Here is a 19,452-nt window from a genome sequence, read left to right as displayed (position 1 = left end):
TATTTTAAAATATCGGTGATTTAATTTTTTTTTCATTCTAAACAAATACTCCTTCCGTCCACCATTAGAAGTAGCACTTTGACCGGACACGAATTTTAAGAAATATAAATAAAAGTTGATTGAAAAAATTAGTGGAATATGAGACTTACTTTTTTATATTAGTTTATAATAAAATGAGAATGAAATTAGTTAGGGGAATGTAGGACCTACTTACCATTTATAGTAAAAATATAGTGCTACTCTTAATTAGAGACAGACCAAAATGAAAATTAATAATTCTTATTCGAAGAATAAGAGAATAAATAATACATCTCCATTCACCTAACTCATTAGGACTAATATTTTATTTTAAAATCAATATATAAAAGCAAAATCTAAATTCTACTAACTCATTTTACATTTGCTTTCACAAAGTTAAAGAATTTCTTAAAAAGTAAAAATGCGACGGAGTGAATAAAACTATAACCATATCATATTTGTTATAGGAAAAAGACAGGTTTTTGGAAGCACGTGGCAAAATACAATGGCACGTGTGGTCATCTGGTGTGAGACAGCAGCATCTTATTGAGGTGATCCATAACCGCCCCAATCTCAGGCTTCACCGTCAGCGGACGATTCGCATACCGGCACTCCATCTCCGGGATCCGGCCCGAGTGGTAATCAATCTTGGCCTGCGTGAACTTCAACCCATGCGCCGTGCTCACCACCACCACCCGATCCCCCGCCGCGATCGTCCCGTTCCCCCTCAGCTTCATCAGCGCCGCCAGCGCCACCCCCGTGTGCGGGCACACAAACATCCCCGTCGAGTCCGCCAGCGCCATGGCGTCCATCAGCTCCTCCTCCCCCGCCTCCTCCACCATCCCCTCGCAGCTCCGCAGCGCGTACACCGCCCTGTCGATCGACACCGGGTCCCCTATCTGAATGGCGGAGGCGAACGTCGTCTCCGCCTTCACCGCCGCGAACTCCGCCCACCCCGACGCGTAGTAGCGGTACAGCGGATTCGCATTCCGCGCCTGCGCGCACACCAGGCGCGGAATGCGATCCACCAGCCCTAATTCCTCGCACATTTTGAAACCCTTGTAGAATGCATAAATATTCCCCAAATTCCCGCCCGGGACGATCACCCAATCGGGGACCTCCCAGTCAAATTGCTGCAGAATTTCGATCGCCGCCGTCTTCTGCCCTTCCAATCGGAGGCTATTCAGCGAATTGGCTAGATAGATCGGAAGCTCCGCCGTGATTTGCTTGATCAATTTCATGCAGCCGTCGAAATCGGTGTCGATGCTGAGGACGAAGGCGCCGTTTGCGATTGGCTGCACGAGCTGCGCCAAGGAGATCTTGTTGGCAGGGAGGAAGACGATGGAGGGGATCCCGGCGGAGGCGCAGTAGGCGGAGAGGGCGGCGGAGGTGTCGCCGGTGGAGGCGCAGCCGACGCCCAAGAGGGAGCGGGGGTTCAATTTGCGGAGGCGGTTGACCTGGCTGACCAAAACGGTCATGCCTAAATCCTTGAAGCTGCCGGTGTGGGAGATGCCGCAGTGCTTGACCCAGAGGTCGTTCATGTGGAGGAATTGTTTGCCGAAGCGCTCAGCCCAGAAGAGGTTGGAGTTGCCTTCGAAGGCGGAGACGATGTCGGAGTCGTCGATGCCGGGGAGGACCCACTCCTTCTTCGACCAGACGCCGGAGCCGTGGGGCCAGCGCGTGCTGCCCACGCGGGAGTCGAACAGGGCGCGCCAGTACTGGCCGTCGAAGCGGCGGAGGGCGGCCATGTCGTGCTGGACGTCGAGGAGGCCGCCGTCGGAGCTGCGGTAGATGACTTGGTCCAGGGAGTAGGACTCGGCGCTGGGGGTGTTGCTGGAGATGGAGCTGAAGGGGACGTATCTCGCCGAGAATTCGGCCGCGGGGATTGGCCGCGGGACTGGCGGCGGGGTGGCCGTGATTGTGCATGATATGAGGCTGCGCCGGTGGTGGAGGAAAGAGGAGGAGGAGTGAAGGAGTTGAGCGGTTGCCATTTTGTTTGTGGTGCCAAGGGTTTTCGAATGCGCTCACATTTTTATCTTATCTTATTAGTACTTATCCTAGTACTCTATCGCTAAAATTTTGTTACATTTTCATTTTTTTCTGTCCTATAAAAATTTATCAAATTTCACTTTTTATTATTGTATTTTATCATTTTTTCAATTCTATTTCCATTACATTTCATAAAATCTATACCCGATCAAACTATTACATTATTTATAGGGATTAATGGATTATTATAACGTAACGTGCGGTCAATGAGTTTTTAATTTTAGTTAAATCTCTTTAAAATGCCAAAGATTTTATTTTATCATTTTTTCAATTCTATTTCCATTACATTTCATAAAATCTATATCCGATCAAACTATTACATTATTTATAGAGATTAATGGATTATTATAACGTAACGTGCGGTCAATGAGTTTTTAATTTTAGTTAAATCTCTTTAAAATGCCAAATTCTATGAGGATCTTAATATGCTTCGATTTCGGCTGTATCCCAAATCTCAATACATTAAACACATGGAATCAGTCGTTAAATCAGCGCACTGATAAGCAAAAAAATCAAATAAAATAAATAAGATGTTGAGCTAGATAAAGGTGAACACGTGCCTTTATATACTCTCCATATGTAACATGACATGCACATTACTTACTATAGCCTAGTCGGCTATACGTCTAGGTTCATATGCATCTAATTCACGATGGATTTTCGAGTGTCTGATATTCTAATACTACAAATATCTACCCACCTCAGTAGCATAGTTTTTTAATTATTTATAGAATAAAAAATAGGGAAGCCGATTTCACGTTAGGTTTTGAAGCTTTCTATTATTTGACATTGTTGGTTATCGAACTCTTTGGATACGGCAGTGGTGGTCCGGACATACTTGGTATGTTTAACTAATTATAATTGTTGAAACCATTTCTTTCCTTTTTTTCTTTGTTTTTCTTTTGCAATTGTGATGGGTTGGACACACGTGTCAATATGTCTGACCACTAAATTTTTATTCGGCAACAAAAATGTAAACTATAGAGAGGCCGTTACTTAAATTAGAATAGTTGGTATTCATCAAATTCAAACTACGCATAGCAAACTTGCAAACATACGACACCGTCATTGCGTATGCTTCTTTGATAATGATGATATGGAATATTAGACAATCATGCCATGCTTATGTGTTTACTGTGCAAAGTGAGCTTTTGCCCTTCTCATTCTCTCGTCTCTCACATCTAGGTCTGTCAAAATGGATATCGGGTATTGGATACTTGATATTCAAACCTGAAAAAGTCGAATAATTAGATACCCGAAACCCGATTTTTCGGGCATCGGATCGGGATCTGGTAGTGAAAATTTTGGATTATCGGGTATCGGATTTTTTTTTCTTTTTAAAAAAATTAACTCCTATATGAGGAGGGAATTACAAATAAACTCCTAAGAAAGGAGGAAAGTACGACTGTTGTCAAGAGGGCTCGAACTCGGCACCTCATACATTGATGTCTAAGCTCCTTGCCGCTAGGACAAAGGCTCTAGACCGGGTATCGGGTTCCCGAACTATCCGATTTATTTTCTAAAATTAATAAATAATGTTTTTATTATAGTTAAATGTTATTTAATTTCTTAACTACAGTTTAATTAATACTTACTTAATAGTTAGCGTATAAGATATGTAATTTAATTTTGGGATATTGGCTCCTAATATCATGAAACTTTCACAAAGTTAGTTTTTTCCACGAACTTTGAATTTGACAAATAATATCACGAACTTTACCCCGAGTTTGTTATTTCCAACCAATGAAAAAATTCTGGCAAATAATATCATGATACGAATTTTTTCCCGTAATTTCTTAACAACAACTTTAAGAGTTTCAAGATTTTCAATATTTGAGAATAGTTTTTCTTGAAGCACACCCTTCAAGTTTGTTCTTCAATCTATTAATAGTACATGAATTTTTTCACTGGTGGAAAATAACAAACTCGGGGTAAAGTTCGTTATATTATTTGCCAATTTAAAACTTTGTGAGAAAAACCCAATTTTTTGAAAGTTCCATGATATTAGGTGCTAATATCACTTTAATTTTTTAATTACATTTTAATTTCATTGACTTGTGATATTTTGTATTTTGAATTTTTGATGTTGTTATTGTTAGATCTTGATTCTTATGAATTATTGAATTGTGATATTTATAAAGGATGAATGTTTGAACTTATGAATTTTGATGGTTATTGACTTATTGTGGATGGATGAAAGATGCTAATATGTGGAGTATAACTTATGAATTTTGTATTTTTCCAAGTTTGCAGTTATTTTCTTTTAAATTCTAACTACTACAATTTGTCTAAAATTCGAACTACAACAAGAATTTTGTATTCCTAAAAATTTGCATTTATTTTCTCTTAAATTCGAACTGCAACAAGAAGTTTGTATTTGTAGTTATGTTCTCTTGAATACTACTTCAACTTTGTATTAAATTCGAGTTAAATAATATTATATAAATTCTAGAAGTGTGTAGTTAATTTTCAAAAATAAAAAATAAAAATAATCAAAATCACAATCGGGACTGGATACCCGAGTCGAGTATCTGGATACCCGAAATCAAATTCGAATCAGATATCGGGCATTGGATTTTGAGAATTTTTGGATCGGGTACCCGAAAATCACATCGATCTTGCGTATTCTATCCAATGAAGGGGCATTTCGTATATTAATCACATCGAAAATCACATGTTGTCTTGGAAATATAAAAATACTTTAAAAGAAATTTGGTGTTGCCGAAGATATATAGTAAATATATGATTTATGAGGATCTCATAAGATGACTTTTGAAAATTTACAAGTTAATTTCAATAAATTAAATCTATTCTAGAACGCAACTCGACATGAAGGTGAAACAATTAGATGCATATGGAGATCATAATATTCCTTATTTGAAATAAGAGTAAGGCCAAAATTGATCTTGTACATATGCTCATTTCACGATTTTGGTCCTAGATTTTTATCTTTTGTTCAGGACCAAGTTTGGCTTTTACTCTTGAAATAATTAGATGCAACTTTTTTCGCTCTAGTGAAAAAATTAAAATTTAGAATCTTCTATTTTAGTCAAAAGTTGGATTATTACATAAGAAATGCGCAATAAGCTATCAAAACTCTAACCATAGGAAAAAGAAAATATCAAGAGAGAGGATTTCGAATTATTTTTTGTGGGGGACAAAAATTTTGAGTTACAGATATTGTGATATGATTATCTTCCCTTATTTATAAAGTTTTGTTTGGTTTGAAGAGAAATTTTCTACAATTTTGGTCAGATCTTGACTTAATATGCTTCTGGCTTCTTTTAATTGAGCCAAATTTGATTATTGTCAGTTAGGAATATTGATTAGGAATATTGATTAGTACGCTATCCTAATAATATGATATTGAGTTAGCATCCAAATTTGTAGCAACTAATATTCATCATAATTGTTTATAATACGGCTGACAAAGATTGCATCTTCTTAAGATCTACTCAATTAACAGATTTGGAATTGGAATGCTGCCGAGACTGAAAATTGATTAGAATTGATAAAAATTGCATCTTTTTGTGATTTACTACTCCTCCTTACCAACAGATTTGGAGTGGAAATTGTAGAAGAAAAGAAAAGAAAGCAAATGACCCAGATCCTTGCTTCAGGGGAATTTGATGTCCCAAAATAAACTATGAACTGATGTTGATCCACAAATTAGTATAAATAAAAGAAAATTTATTTGATCAACGGTGCGACATTAAAAAAATGAGTGTGTGAGAGAGAGTACTCCACCATTTCTATGAAACAAGTAGTCGACAAGTTATGTCAATATATTATCAGTCATTCAAATGCAAGGAACATGTTAGCCAATAGCATAGTACGAAAGGTGAGGCATTTTCTTTGCCTAGTAACATCTCAAACTCAAACCTTCCTAATCAGAATAAACAGCCTCTGGTCAAGCTCAAATCTTGCAGCAATGGAAGGATCCCCCTTGAGCATCATTAGGAGTCCACCGAATGACACGTATATATCCCTGGAGCCAAATTGAAACAAACAAGATAGCCAGAGGGAATGAGACAATAACGCTTAAACATAAAACTACAGGTGACTCTTCAACACAAGTCTAATATTATGGTAGTTGAGGTGAAGTGCGAACGCATATACTGTGTTAAGGAAACGAAATGAGGAGAAATATGTTAGATCAATGCAGGACAAGGGAAGGAAACATACGCTTTGACTTGCTTCTCGCTAGATTCCTCAGAGATTCTGTACAGTTTACCTTGCATGACATAGTCGAACTTATCAGCAAGCGACTTCTTGTTACCCTGAAATGAGAAAGCAAATAAGAGCTGACAAGCACTCGATACCACAAAGATTTGGAGCACTGGATGAATCATCATATCTAACTATTTCAAACTACATTAACAATAACAGAATATTAAAGCCAAAAATGTCGCATAAGTTTTTTTGTTGTGTTCAGCTTAGATAGCCATTAATGATACCATGAGATCAGGCTAGGAGCGTATATATGCATCAGGGAGGGAGTCTCAAAACATTCATTTACTAAACTAGTTGATTTTAGGTTTTCCTGCGGCCAATTAACTACTAGAAAAAATCTACCTCATCGAAAATTGCAACTACTCGTTAAAACCAAAGTAGATAGATCATGATTTTTTTACCGGAGTGTAATAACCAGAATCGGGAGTTCCGTCCAAGTTCAAAGTGGACGCTAATACCATCATGAACTTTTCCCCAGCACGCATCGGATAAAATCTCAGTGTTGACATCAAGGTGCATCAGCATATCAAACTGCTCACTCCTAGCAGAAATACGAGAGACTAAACGAAAAAACCAAGATGTAAGAACCATAACATGAAAACGATGGCATGATGAAAACAACTCTACATACAATGCTTTTAATCCATTGGCCAATAATGTCAGTTTAAGCATTAAAAAGGAATACACAACACAATAAACAGAATAAGAGCAGTAAAATGGATGGGCTTAAAAAATCATACCCCTATCAAACTTTTTTCCATCCGGATCTATTGCATCAATTCGAAATATATCTTCAAAAAGTGTCTCCACCATCTTTACAACACCGAAGAAGAAGCTGAATCTACAAGGTTACTAGCAAAATATACCTTGGCCTCAAGATGTAAAACCTACAGCAAACACATAAAAATCTACAATTGTTCAACCCAAAATTTGAAAAATTATATTTATAATCTTCACTATAAAAGGCACTAATCACAGTCAGTGAGCTAACTCAAATTCTAGTTTCTAAACTTAAGTTCTTGATATAGGAAAGTGATGGCAGTAATCACAGTCAACTAAAATTGTGTATCACAAAGTTAAAAGTTATCTGAAAATTGCAAATTCCAAATTTTGACAAGGATGGATTAATCCAATCAATCCATGTTCCAGCGATATCTAGTTGGCCTGAAATCAATTGTATACAACAAATTTGATGGATAAATTAAACTTAGGAAGCACTATAAATTGGAAGGAATCCATACTAATAAAAAGAGCAAGTTGGAGGAAATCACTACACTCTTCCAAAAATTGAATCTTAAGTTAAAAAAGTTGAATCAAACCAAATGTTGTACTGCCAGGTTGAGTTGAAGGAGGTGGTCGGCGAGTCAGGACGGAAGGAGCGAGGAAGGAGGCTGAACAGCCGGTGGTCGTGGCGGTGAGGTGGGTGCTGCCGATTTGGGAGAGATTGAGAAAGAGAGATGCGATTTGAAGGGTTTGATGAAATATTTTTTTAGTACTACTCCCATTTGAGTTACTTATTCTATGCCCATACTAATTTACTTTAGTTATGTATTTCAGATTTAATTTATGCCTAGAATATATAATAATTAGGCAATATCTATACATTACTGTACATAGTAGTAGTAGTACGTATTTATTCGTTTATTTTGTATATAAGTGGAAGTTTACTTCCATGCCCACATTTCATTAACTAATTAATTAATTTTGGGTTTTTTTTTTTTTCTTTATTTGGTTGTTAGTTAATTTGTTTATTATTGTATTTTTCTTAAACATGAGATTTTATGATTTAGACTTTAATTAATAGTATAGAGTTTTATAATTGAAAGATTTTTTAATCAAATAGAGTTTTAATGTGGTGTTGGGCTCTCCTATTATGTTTTAGAAGTTTGATCTTAGTTGGGACTTCTAATTTATTGGACTATGTATATATTTGAAAATTAATTATTCTGAATTAAGTAATTAAATGCTTCGTATCTATACATATAGGGGCTGGAAATACGGATATAGGGTATTAGGGTTACCCGATCCCGACCTAATATCCACAGGGACCTGACCCAAAAAACCCGGATATCCAAACTAAAAAGTCGTATAAAATACCTAGCCGATATCCGATCCGCTGTAATTTCGGGTACTCATATTCGCACCCCTATATACAGGGACAAATAAATGGTTCACGTTTGCCTAAGTTTCTTACATTGATTATAAGGACTTTGATTAAACTGCAGATACTAATTCCATCGAGGCTTACAGGAAATATGATTGATAGCCTATGTTGCATGAGCTGCAAAATCGGGCTTCTCTTTTTATTGCCCCAAATAAATGCATCACTTTAACCTTTTCTTTGTGACATTAATTAGTAAAAACTTGGATTACATTGCAGATACTAATTCATTAAGAGCTTGCAAGGAATATTAATGAGTATGGATTAAAATAAAAGAAGGAAAATGAAATCAAGATGGAGGTATTTTTATTTATTTATGTATTCACATTATAATTTTCCTTCTTATATTAAATTATATCTTTATCTTCGATTTTACTAAAATTAATTTATTTTTTGTGTAGCCGATATTGGTGGTTCTATTCAAAGTCTTGTAATTACAGGTGATGTTGTTCTTTATCAACGTAATTCATGCATTGTTAATAAGAATAATTTTCATTCGTTGATTTTAAATCAAGATGAAGGTATTTTTTTATCCCTTTTTTTTTGAAAAATTAAATATATTGATCGTGAAATTTTTTATTTATGTATTCAATTTAGAATTTCTTTTGATTCTTTATTTTTAATTTTTTTATATTTGTTTTATATTTCTCTTTTTCTTTTGCAAAATATAAGGATGTTGGTGATGCATAATAACGTGTTCACACCGTGGTAGATTCTTTTGGGTTGAGAAACGCTTTGGCAAACCAAATAACGCAACTAATCCAAGATTATTCATTTTGTTGTATGAATGGAAATATCCAAATTCCTAATATGACATCTCCTCTTGAAGTCCTATATTAGTTGATGTTATCTGAATACTCAAAAAGTACTCACTATTTGAAAAATATATCATATAGTTCAATGCTTGGATTTTTCCTCTTTGATATTTAGTCGTGTATTTTCTTTTATTTTTACTACTATATCTTATTTGAAAACTCATACTTTTTGATACTTATTCATACATCTCCCATTTGTCATTTATTTTATTTTATTTTACTCCACTAATGTTATAAATTAAAGTTGTATAAAATCATTTGTCGAATATGAATGTTTCATTTAGAGTGGGTTGGGAGGAGTACATTTCTCTTTTTTTACTCCTATTGTTTATAATATTGTGAATACTTATTGTACTTTCCGAGTCCTCGCTGTTCGAGGCTCGGCTCTGTTTCGTTATTGTCGTTGAATACTTCGTATTTTGCAATGGATGTCGTTATTTTTGTTTCGTTTACCTTATCGCTTTGTCGTAGTTTTGATTTGCTGATTATTGTTGGTTGATTTGAGTTTAGAGTTGGATTGTGAAAAAGTTGTTGTTGATCGGTTGAATCTGCGTAAACTTGTGAGGATCGGAGGTGGAAATGATGTTTGATTGTTGTGGATGGCTTGGATCCGGAGTGGATTAAGCGTCCCGTGGATGGATCTGCTTGTTTTCGCTTGATTTTGTTGTTTAAATTCTGCATTCTTGTTAGCCTCGTCTAGTAGTCGTAGATCCGCATTAGTTTTACCTGTTCTTCGTTTCTATCGGTTTAATTTCATTCACCTTGTTTCGATTTTCGCTTTGCTCTGTTTTCACTGGTAGTCTAATGATAAAAGTTGGAGAAGATGATGTCGTTGTTAGTTAGTCCTTAGGTTAGTTATTTTGCAGCTTTTCAGTCGTACTCTGTCATTTTGGGGAATGGTCCCCACGTCTAATTTTTCCCAAGTCTAGGTTAGTTTAGATAGCTTTTTGCTCGGTCTAGTGATTGTCTTGCTTTATTCTGGTTTATGCATGCTTTAAAGATCCCATCTAGATCTAGCTGTTAGGATAAGTTCTTTAAATTCCTAAGTCTAGTAAGTAAGTCTCAACCCCAAAAAAATTGCGTGGCAGCAGCCAAAAACAGTTTCCAGGTCTGTGAACATGTTTACTTATGCATTCATCTATGTGGATTCGATCCCTACTTCCCTGTACTAATCTTTTAGCTAAAGCGGGTTGAGGATTTTGAAGGGGAGATTAAGGTAGTGATTGTGTGCCCAACGACAGGTAGCTCAAGATTCTTTGAGTTCCTAGACCCAATGTTTAGAGGATTTTCTGGATCAAGGGTTTTTAATTTTTGAACACTCTGTCGCTGACCATTAAACTCTCAGCTCTTCAGTTTGTTTAGCCTATTGGGCACAAATTAAATAAAACGTGGCTTCCCACTTGAATATTTATCCTACTTGCTATGAACTTAAAAAGTGGTACTCTCCCCGTTCCTTGTTAATTAAGTCATTTTCCTATTTTGGGAAGTATCATTCTCTTTTATTTTATTTTCTTTTCATCTCTTAATATATTTATGAAACAAATAGCAATATAATCTGCAATGGCATCATAATTCTAATCATATAAAATGATACATATTGTCGAAGACGAAGGTATGAAATAGTAAAAAAGAATAAAAGTAGAGAGATAAAGAGATAATAAAGTACAAGATGAGAGTAAAGTAAGGGAAATGATAATGTGTTGCTTTTTGTTAAAATATAAAAATAATAACTCAGGTATAGTGAAACAAGAAAAAGTAATACCACTCAACTATAGAGGTACCGAAAAAATTATTATTTTATGGGTTACGAAAATTGAATTGATGCTTGTATATAGAGTTATTCTTCTTTCAAACTGGGACGATTCTACACTTCTATAATCATGTTTCTAGTACGTAACACTAGGGAGGTCAGTGTAGCCCGTAACTCGTGGGCTGGTCCGAATAGCCCGCCAAATTTATAGGGTCAGGACTGGAAATTTCTAGCCCTATAAAATCAAAACCCGACTAGCCCGCACCCGACTAACTCGCAACCCATTAGGGCCAGACCCGAAAACCCGACGGGCTGGCCTGAAAACCCGATAAAATCTCTATTGTTCTATTTTTCGCTCCTAATTCGACACTTTATTGATTAATTTTATAATATAGATAACTAAAAAAATTACTTTCAATTTTATATTAAATATACAAATTATATATTAAATTTTTGTTAATATAATAATTGATAAACAAATTTAAAACTTCAAATTCACAAAAAAGTATTTAAATTTCTAAACCATGCATTAAAATTCCACGAAATAGCCCAAATATTAGTATTTGATCATGTTTATGATTGAGTTTAAGCATATATCTCAAATATATCATAATTAAATGTTTTAATTGTATGAATATAACTAATTTTAATTATTATTTATTGGATTGATCGCATGTTAATATTAGCGGCAACAATCCGAATAACCCGATGGGCTAGCACGAAACCCGAGCTTTTTAGGGTTAGGCTTGAACTTTCATAACTTGAAAGAAATCACAACCCGATTAGCCCGCAACCCGAGTGGGGTTGCCCCGAAACCCGACAGACCGGCCCGATTGACATCCCCACGTAACACTATGAAATTATCCCACATCACCTGATTTGGATAATGAATTTAATAGGCAATCACATGAAAAATAGTTAAATAATTACTTGTATGAAGTAAAAGAAATGGAGAAAGTACAAGCATTTTAGCTAATGAAAATAAAACATGTCAAATATATATCGATAAAATCAATAAATAATAAAAAACGGTTATGATACAATCATATAAAATGGTAATGCTATCAACATTTGATTCTAACATCAACAAAATTACCTTTATAGTAATATTTCTCTTATATGTCTTGACTATTTAATCAATTTCCTAGCTTGGGACGGTAAAACTAGTATCAAATTTATTTATACCAAAATATACCATATGTTAGATAAGTACAGTATAAATTATTACACACATAAAGAGGAAGGACATTAGCATGTTGATCGCTTATATAATCTCTTAGTTTTCCATAACAAATCTTTGGAACTCAACCTTTTGCTTGATTACATCTTATATATTGCAGAATAATATACATTGAGTTGTTTTATGAGTTCAATATTTGTCATTTATTTAACTCTTACAAACTTCAATCTATTCTGATACTTTGTATATATTCCAGCAATAAGGTAACAATGGGGTTTGAAAAGATAAATTCAAGGAGCAACTGGTGGCAGAAAATATTGACGTTTACAACAATCATATGTATGATAACAATGACATTCGACTTTACCGCAGTTTCCAAGTCATTCTACTTGCGTGGTTATCAAATTAGTAAGTTTGTCAAATACTTATTTATGTATGGAAGTAGTATGGCTAAGTATTTGTGTATTTGTATGTCAGAATATGGAGGCGAGAGCAGAGTGCTGAACTACTCTAACTCAAGATCCGACGCGTACGAATTCACGGGCGATGTACGCCTGGAGGGAAGCTCAGCCACCGTTTTCATCGGTTCAATGGACAACCCGAACATCCCCCACACAATCAAACCATACGCTCGAAAAGGCTTCACGCTTGCCATGTATTCCGTCTCCGCTTTCCAAATAAAGGCAGTGCCGCCCGAAAAACTCCCCCATTGTACAAAAACCCTAGACGCCCCGGCCATCCTCTTCTCCACCGCTAGAATAGCCCTAAACTACTTCCACAGCGTGAGCGACGTGATGGTCCCGCTCTTTGCCACGTCCCAACGCTTCAACCGCAACGTTATCTTCCTCGTCACCAACCACAATGCTTCTTGCGTCACTTCCGTGCATAGAAAAACCATAGAAACTCTCTCCAAATACGAGGTGGTCGACATCGATAGAGACAAGAATCGAACTCTTTGCTTCACAAATTTGATTGTGGGACTCAAAGCTCATCCATCCGACCTTTCCATTGATCCCTCCCCGTTGTCGAGCCTTTCCACCCGAAACCTCACCAGGCTTTTACGCACCACCTACTCCTTGAAGAGAGACTTAGTGGGCGACCATATTCGGCCCCGGATGCTCATTGTTTCTAGAACGAAAAATCGTAAGCTGATGAATGAGCTCGAGCTGCTCAAGCTAGCACGGATGCTTGGCTTCGATCCCGCTATACATGATTTAGGAGATCATGTTGAGTACTCTGCCAAAATCGTTAACACATTCGACATCATGGTCGCAGTTCATGGATCTGCTCTCACAAACATGCTCTTTCTACCTGAAAATGCTGGTAGGGTCCTGTTAAGTTGACAACTATTTTAAATTAATAGTAACTGACAACTATGTTTATAACCTGCATTATACTAGATGTTTAACATGAGTTGACATAATTGTCGGTTATCAATTTAAAATAGTTATCAATTGATCATATCCAATGCTGGTGAGTCGACCTATCTATAAATATATTGATTTACATTAATGGCTCCAATCATTTTTCATTGTCAGTTGTGATCCAAATCATACCGTGGGGGCTGGATGATCAGGCGAGGATGTGCTTTGCGAAGAATCCGCAGGAGATGAAGTTGAAGTATTTGGAGTATAAGATCGCACCAAATGAGAGCTCATTTTTGGGGAATTATTCCAAAGACAGTCTACTATACACAAACCCTCTCAAATATCGTGACAATATAGGACAACCAGCTTATTTCACGCTCCTAGTGAATAAACAAAATGTCAATCTTGATTTAGCCCGCTTTAAGGATACCCTATTGAAAGCCTTGGACCTCATGGCTGCTTAATTCATTCATTCCATGTGGCCTTACATTTCGAAATATATCTTCAAAAAGTGTCTCCACCATCTTTACAACACCGAAGAAGAAGCTGAATCTACAAGGTTACTAGCAAAATATACCTTGGCCTCAAGATGTAAAACCTACAGCAAACACATAAAAATCTACAATTGTTCAACCACAAATTTGAAAAATTATATTTATAACCTTCACTAGAAAATGCACTAATCACAGTCAGTAAGCTAACTCAAATTCTAGTTTCTAAACTTAAGTTCTTGATATAGAAAAGTGATGGCAGTAATCACAGTCAACTAAGATTGTGTATCACATAGCTAAAAGTTGTTGAAAATTGCAAATTCCAAATTTTGACAAGGATGGATTAATCCAATCAATCCATGTTCCAGCGATATCTAGTTGGCCTGAAATCAATTGTATACAACAAATTTGATGGATAAATTAAACTTAGGAAGCACCATAAATTGGAAGGAATCCATACTAATAAAAAGGACAAGTTGGATGAAATCACTACACCCTTTTGAGTCTTCCAAAAATTGAATCTTAAGTTAAAGAAAGTTGAATCAAACCAAATGTTGTACTGCCAGGTTGAGTTGAAGGAGGTGGTCGGCGAGTCAGGACGGAAGGAGCGCCGGCGAGTGAGGTGGGTGCTGCCGATTTGGGAGAGATAGAGAAAGAGAGAGATGCGATTTGAAGGGTTTGATGAAATAATTTTTTAGTAATACTCCTATTTGGGTTTACTTATTCTATGTCCATTGTAATTTACTTTAGTTATTCAATATTTAATGTATTCAGATTTAATTTTATACCTAGAATATTTAATATATTTGAGAGAAGAAATCGCGACGAGATATTGGGAAAAGTTTATGGAAAAATCGGAAAACGGGAAAAGTTTATGACTTTTAGGGTTAATGAATTTTCAGCGTTTTCCATGTCAGATTCAGGCTTGCCACGTGCGCAAGATTTCGACCAGAAAACTTCAGGGTCGGGTCAAATGGGATATTCCAACAACCCAGTAAAGTTCATGATCCATATCTTTCCATTTCCCATTCTTTCTCTCTCTGCAAATTATTGGTAGTGGTACATACAAATCATCAATCTACTGCTGCTTTTCTCTTGATGAACATAACTCAATCCTTAAAGAACTATATCTCTCTTACGTGATCGCTTTGTTGCAATAGTGACCCAGGAAAACGCTTGTATGGCTTGTTCCTAAAAAACGATAGCTACGGAAGAATAAAGACATTAAGGGTGGGGTTAATCCTTACGATGACACCCATCTTCCTGCACATAGAGAAAGATTTTAAGTTTATTTTCACCACCATTTTTTTTTTGTCTTAGAACAATCCATCTAGGAGTATCATGGAAACTTAAGTATGGTATCCTTAGCAGAGGGGCATACGATAATCTTGAAGGCATACTCTACAATATGGCCAAGAATGTATCTCAAAAATACAAAGGCATGGATAAATGATGTGAATCAAATATGCTATCTTTATTCCCATATCTTTGAATGATTAATATGATTTAATGCTTGCAAAAGTGTGTTTTTCTTGTGTAGGAAGTGGAATGAAGTGTATAAAATGAAGTTGGAACGAAGTCTGAAGTAAAAAATGAAGTTGGAAGCAGTTTTTAAACTTGACTCGACCAGAGTTGGAATGTGGCAAGAAGTGACTCGACCAGAGTCATCCTAAGAGATAAAAAACTGCCAAGACAGAAGCTTTGACTCGACCGAGTCGACTTGTGCTGAAAAGTGACTCGACCAGAGTCATCCTAAGAGATAAAAAAAACCCATCAAGACAGAGAGTTTGACTCGACCGAGTCGAGTTGTGCCTATACTTTACTCAACTCGAGTACACGTAAGTGCAACCGCAAATTGACAATTTTTCATGATTTATAAGTGGCAGTTTTAGGCTCATTTTACACATTATTTGACACACGCAAATTATCAGAGAATGAAAGAGGAGGAAGAGGTAAAGAAGATATTAGGTTCAATCACTCAACTTCCATCATCTCGGAGGAGATTTGCTACCATCTACACATCAATTTCATGAGTTCCTTGGTTATTCTTTATTAATTGTGGATGTGTAACTAAAACTCTTACGTTGCACCTAATTTGTGAAAGATGTGAACTATTTATGGATTTTATGGTTGATTAATCTATGATCTTATTCTATGATGCTTTTACATTGAATTAAAATTCCGGCTTGTGTTATTATTCAATCATGTCTTTTAGCCAATGTCTCTTTAACTTGGTTAATAGGAGGAAACATAGATAAAGAGTTTGAGATTTGTATCGTGTTCATCATATGAATCTTGGATAAGTTGATTTACATGTCGTTGCAATAATTGTTGGATATTTACTATGCATCTTGCAGTTAAGTTGTAGTTTTAGAGTTATTATTTTAAACTTAAAGGAGACATTTATCCATTGACTTAAAAGCTCTAAAAATCACATCAATGATCAAAAAAATGTTATGAAATTAGTTGTTAACTATGAGTTTCATGCTTCACAAGCTCCCTACTTTAGGCCTTATGATTTTGAAAAATTATGTTGGTTGCAAGTAAATCCAAGAACTTCACTTCCTATTGAAAATTTATTGGACAATGGAGGCTCAATCCACCGATATTTTGGAAAGAAAAAGAAAAAAATGGATTTCATAATGAGACTAAATATATTACTGCATGATATGAAGAGCAGGAAGCGTGCCTATCGACGTCATTTTTCGGCCTACGAATCAGATTGATGTCGTTAAGAGCTTCGGAACTACATCGGTAAAAATGTCATTGTTCATCCATCGACCCTAAGAATCCTTGTTGCACCTTACAACATAAATGATAGATTTGAAAAACTTCAATTTCATAGGAATGTTGGTGCACATGTTGATCTAAATAGAGGTAGCTTGGTGGACAACCATGCGTAGGTACTGAACTTAATACCCGCATTATTTGAAGAGAGTATCGAGGCCTTCACCAACATTTTATCAATGAACTAGGACAACATTATCGACATATAACGAGTTTCTTCAGTGAGATGGGTTTGAATTGATGTGGGAGTTTCTTCAGCGACATGAGTTGTAATTGATATTGATGCAAATGCTCATTCAGTAGTGGCTTTTCGATTTTATAGCCCATTCGAGGTATTCGCAAAAGTTGCAATGTGGCCTACCGGTTAAAGTTACTGAATATTTCCCTAGTGCATCATATTTTCACATAAAAATGCAAACAATTCATGCTCATGGAAATTTAAATCATAAATCATAAATTACTACGGTTTAGAATTGCCTAATAGATTCTCCAAAGAGTCATTAATTTCAATAAACATGTATGCTTTCACGACGGTCTGTATTTGAAGATCAGACAGGCATGCCTTCTTCGGTCTTTTCCTCCGGTGGGTAAATTTATCATCATCATCATCATCATCATCATCATCATCACCATCATCATCATCATATTTTTCTCCATTCAAACTCACTTGTATACACTCACACACACACATGTGTTTCCATTATATTCGTAATACAAGGTGGTGTCACAATTCATAAAAAATATATGAACAACACTTACCGAATGTTTGGCAATATTTTCAAATGCTATTAACCTTTTAATGACTTGGCCCCTATAACCCTTCTGTCAAATGATAAAGACAAATTATAGTGATTAGCGTAATAGTTATAATTAATGATTCTTACCTCGATCACGGACTTTGGTGTAGTGACATAGGGAAAGATTTTAAGTCTATTTTGACCACCATTTTTTGGACTTAGAGCAATCTATTTAAGAAACGAATATCATGGAAAGTTGGGTAATGGTATCCTCATTAAAGGGAGTAAAAATTTGATGGTCCTTCCATACCAAGTGGCATGATGATTTGGTATACCACACCGATAATTCCATGACAAAGGATATAAAAAATGGTCCACATGCCACATCTATTTAACATCAATCCACTAATCTAATGGTTTCATTAATCAATTTATGGAAAGTAGTATAATACTATTAAATATGGAATTATCATACCTTAGAATTGACATTGTCATATAATACAATATATATGTATATTAACTTCATAATATAAGTGTAACACTCATAAAAAAGTAATCATAGTATTCTTTCACGTCATGAAAAAAGATTATACTATTATAATTGTTTGATAGTAGTATTACTATTTTGAGATTGATGGGTAAGAGATTTTTTCTTTATTTTATATTCATATATATACAAAAAATTTATAAAAATAAAATTTATGACCATAACTTATATTTTATATAGCTTTCAATTATTATTATGTTAAAAATTATTAATAAAATTTAATATGAAGATTCACTATCTTATCTTTATGCAATTAAAATGAACTTATTAATAAAAGAAGAACTTCAATTATAAAATAAAAAATAAAAAGTATTTTAAACAATATATTAAAAAATATAAATAATAACATATTCCACTATCTATTTAGTCAAACAAACACATACATATATATTTTATAAAAAGCTTTGGAGGAAAACTTACCCATGGAATTCAAAAGGGATGGAGAATTGAAAATGATTTCTTCTCTAATATTGTATGAAAACACCGAATGAAAATTGAATAGACATAAGAATATTTTTATTTTATAAGAGAGATATTGGAGTATATTTGACTCTAATTCTATGGGGTATGATAATACTTTCCATAAATTGAAACCTTAGATTAGTAAATTGATGTTAAATAGAGGTGACATGTGGACCATTTTTTATACCCATTTGTCAAGAAATTATTGGTGTGGTATACCAAATCATCATGCCACTTGGTATGAAAGGACCATCAAATTTTTACTCCATTAGAGGGACATACGAAATCCTGAAGACGTAATCTACAATATGACCAAGAATATATCTAAAAAATACAAAGGCATGGATGATTTATGAAATTAGTTGTTAACTATGAGTTTCAAGCTTCACAAGCTCCCTACTTTGGGCCTGATGATTTTGAAAATTTATGTTGGTTGCAACTAAATTAAAGAACTTCACTTCCTATAAGAAAGTTTATTAGACAATGGAGGCTCAATCCACCGATATTTTGGAAATAAAAAGAAAAAATGGATTTTATAATGAGGCTAAATATATTACTACATGATATGAAGAGCAGAACGCGTGTCTATCTGCGTCATTTTCAGCCTACGAATTGGATTGATGTCGTTAAGAGCTTCAGAACTACATCGGCAAAAATGTCATAGTTCCTCCATCCACCCTAAGAATCCATGTTGCACCTTACAACATGAATATAGATTTGAAAAACTTTGATTTCATAGGAATGTTGGTGCACATGTTGATTTAAATGGAGGTAGCCTTGTGGACAACCATGTGGAGGTACTGAACTTAATACCCGAATTATTTGAAGATAGTGTCAAGACCTTCACCAACATTT

The 19,452-nt window shown here is 35.3% G+C and overlaps 2 protein-coding genes and 1 pseudogene across 3 annotated transcripts; 1 reads left to right on the top strand and 2 right to left on the bottom strand.

The window, feature by feature from the left end:
- Nucleotides 1-450: 450 nt before the first annotated feature.
- On the bottom strand, nucleotides 451-2,049 carry LOC125196193 (threonine synthase 1, chloroplastic-like). Its single transcript, XM_048094606.2, has one exon. The coding sequence runs from the start codon at nucleotides 2,007-2,009 to the stop codon at nucleotides 537-539; it is 1,473 nt and encodes a 490-aa protein (XP_047950563.1). The 5' UTR covers nucleotides 2,010-2,049; the 3' UTR covers nucleotides 451-536.
- Nucleotides 2,050-5,831: 3,782 nt separating this feature from the next.
- LOC125192629 (DNA-directed RNA polymerases II and V subunit 8A-like) lies at nucleotides 5,832-7,819 on the bottom strand (annotated as a pseudogene). The gene is made up of 5 exons (XR_016137828.1): nucleotides 7,620-7,819; nucleotides 7,041-7,187; nucleotides 6,702-6,860; nucleotides 6,253-6,347; nucleotides 5,832-6,055 (listed from the first exon to the last, which is right to left on the bottom strand). The product of XR_016137828.1 is annotated as a DNA-directed RNA polymerases II and V subunit 8A-like (transcript).
- Nucleotides 7,820-12,652: 4,833 nt separating this feature from the next.
- On the top strand, nucleotides 12,653-13,549 carry LOC125195100 (alpha-1,3-arabinosyltransferase XAT3-like). Its single transcript, XM_048093297.1, has one exon. It carries the CDS (start codon nucleotides 12,653-12,655, stop codon nucleotides 13,547-13,549), a length of 897 nt encoding a protein of 298 aa, XP_047949254.1.
- The last annotated feature ends 5,903 nt before the right edge of the window (nucleotides 13,550-19,452 follow it).

This window comes from Salvia hispanica, chromosome 4, assembly GCF_029641045.1.
Source record: "Salvia hispanica isolate PSC_SH4W2 chromosome 4, Shi_PSC_v1, whole genome shotgun sequence".
Classification (NCBI taxonomy): domain Eukaryota; kingdom Viridiplantae; phylum Streptophyta; class Magnoliopsida; order Lamiales; family Lamiaceae; genus Salvia; species Salvia hispanica.
The sequence above is the reverse complement of the archived record's forward strand: the minus strand, read 5'-3'. Positions and strand labels throughout refer to the sequence as shown.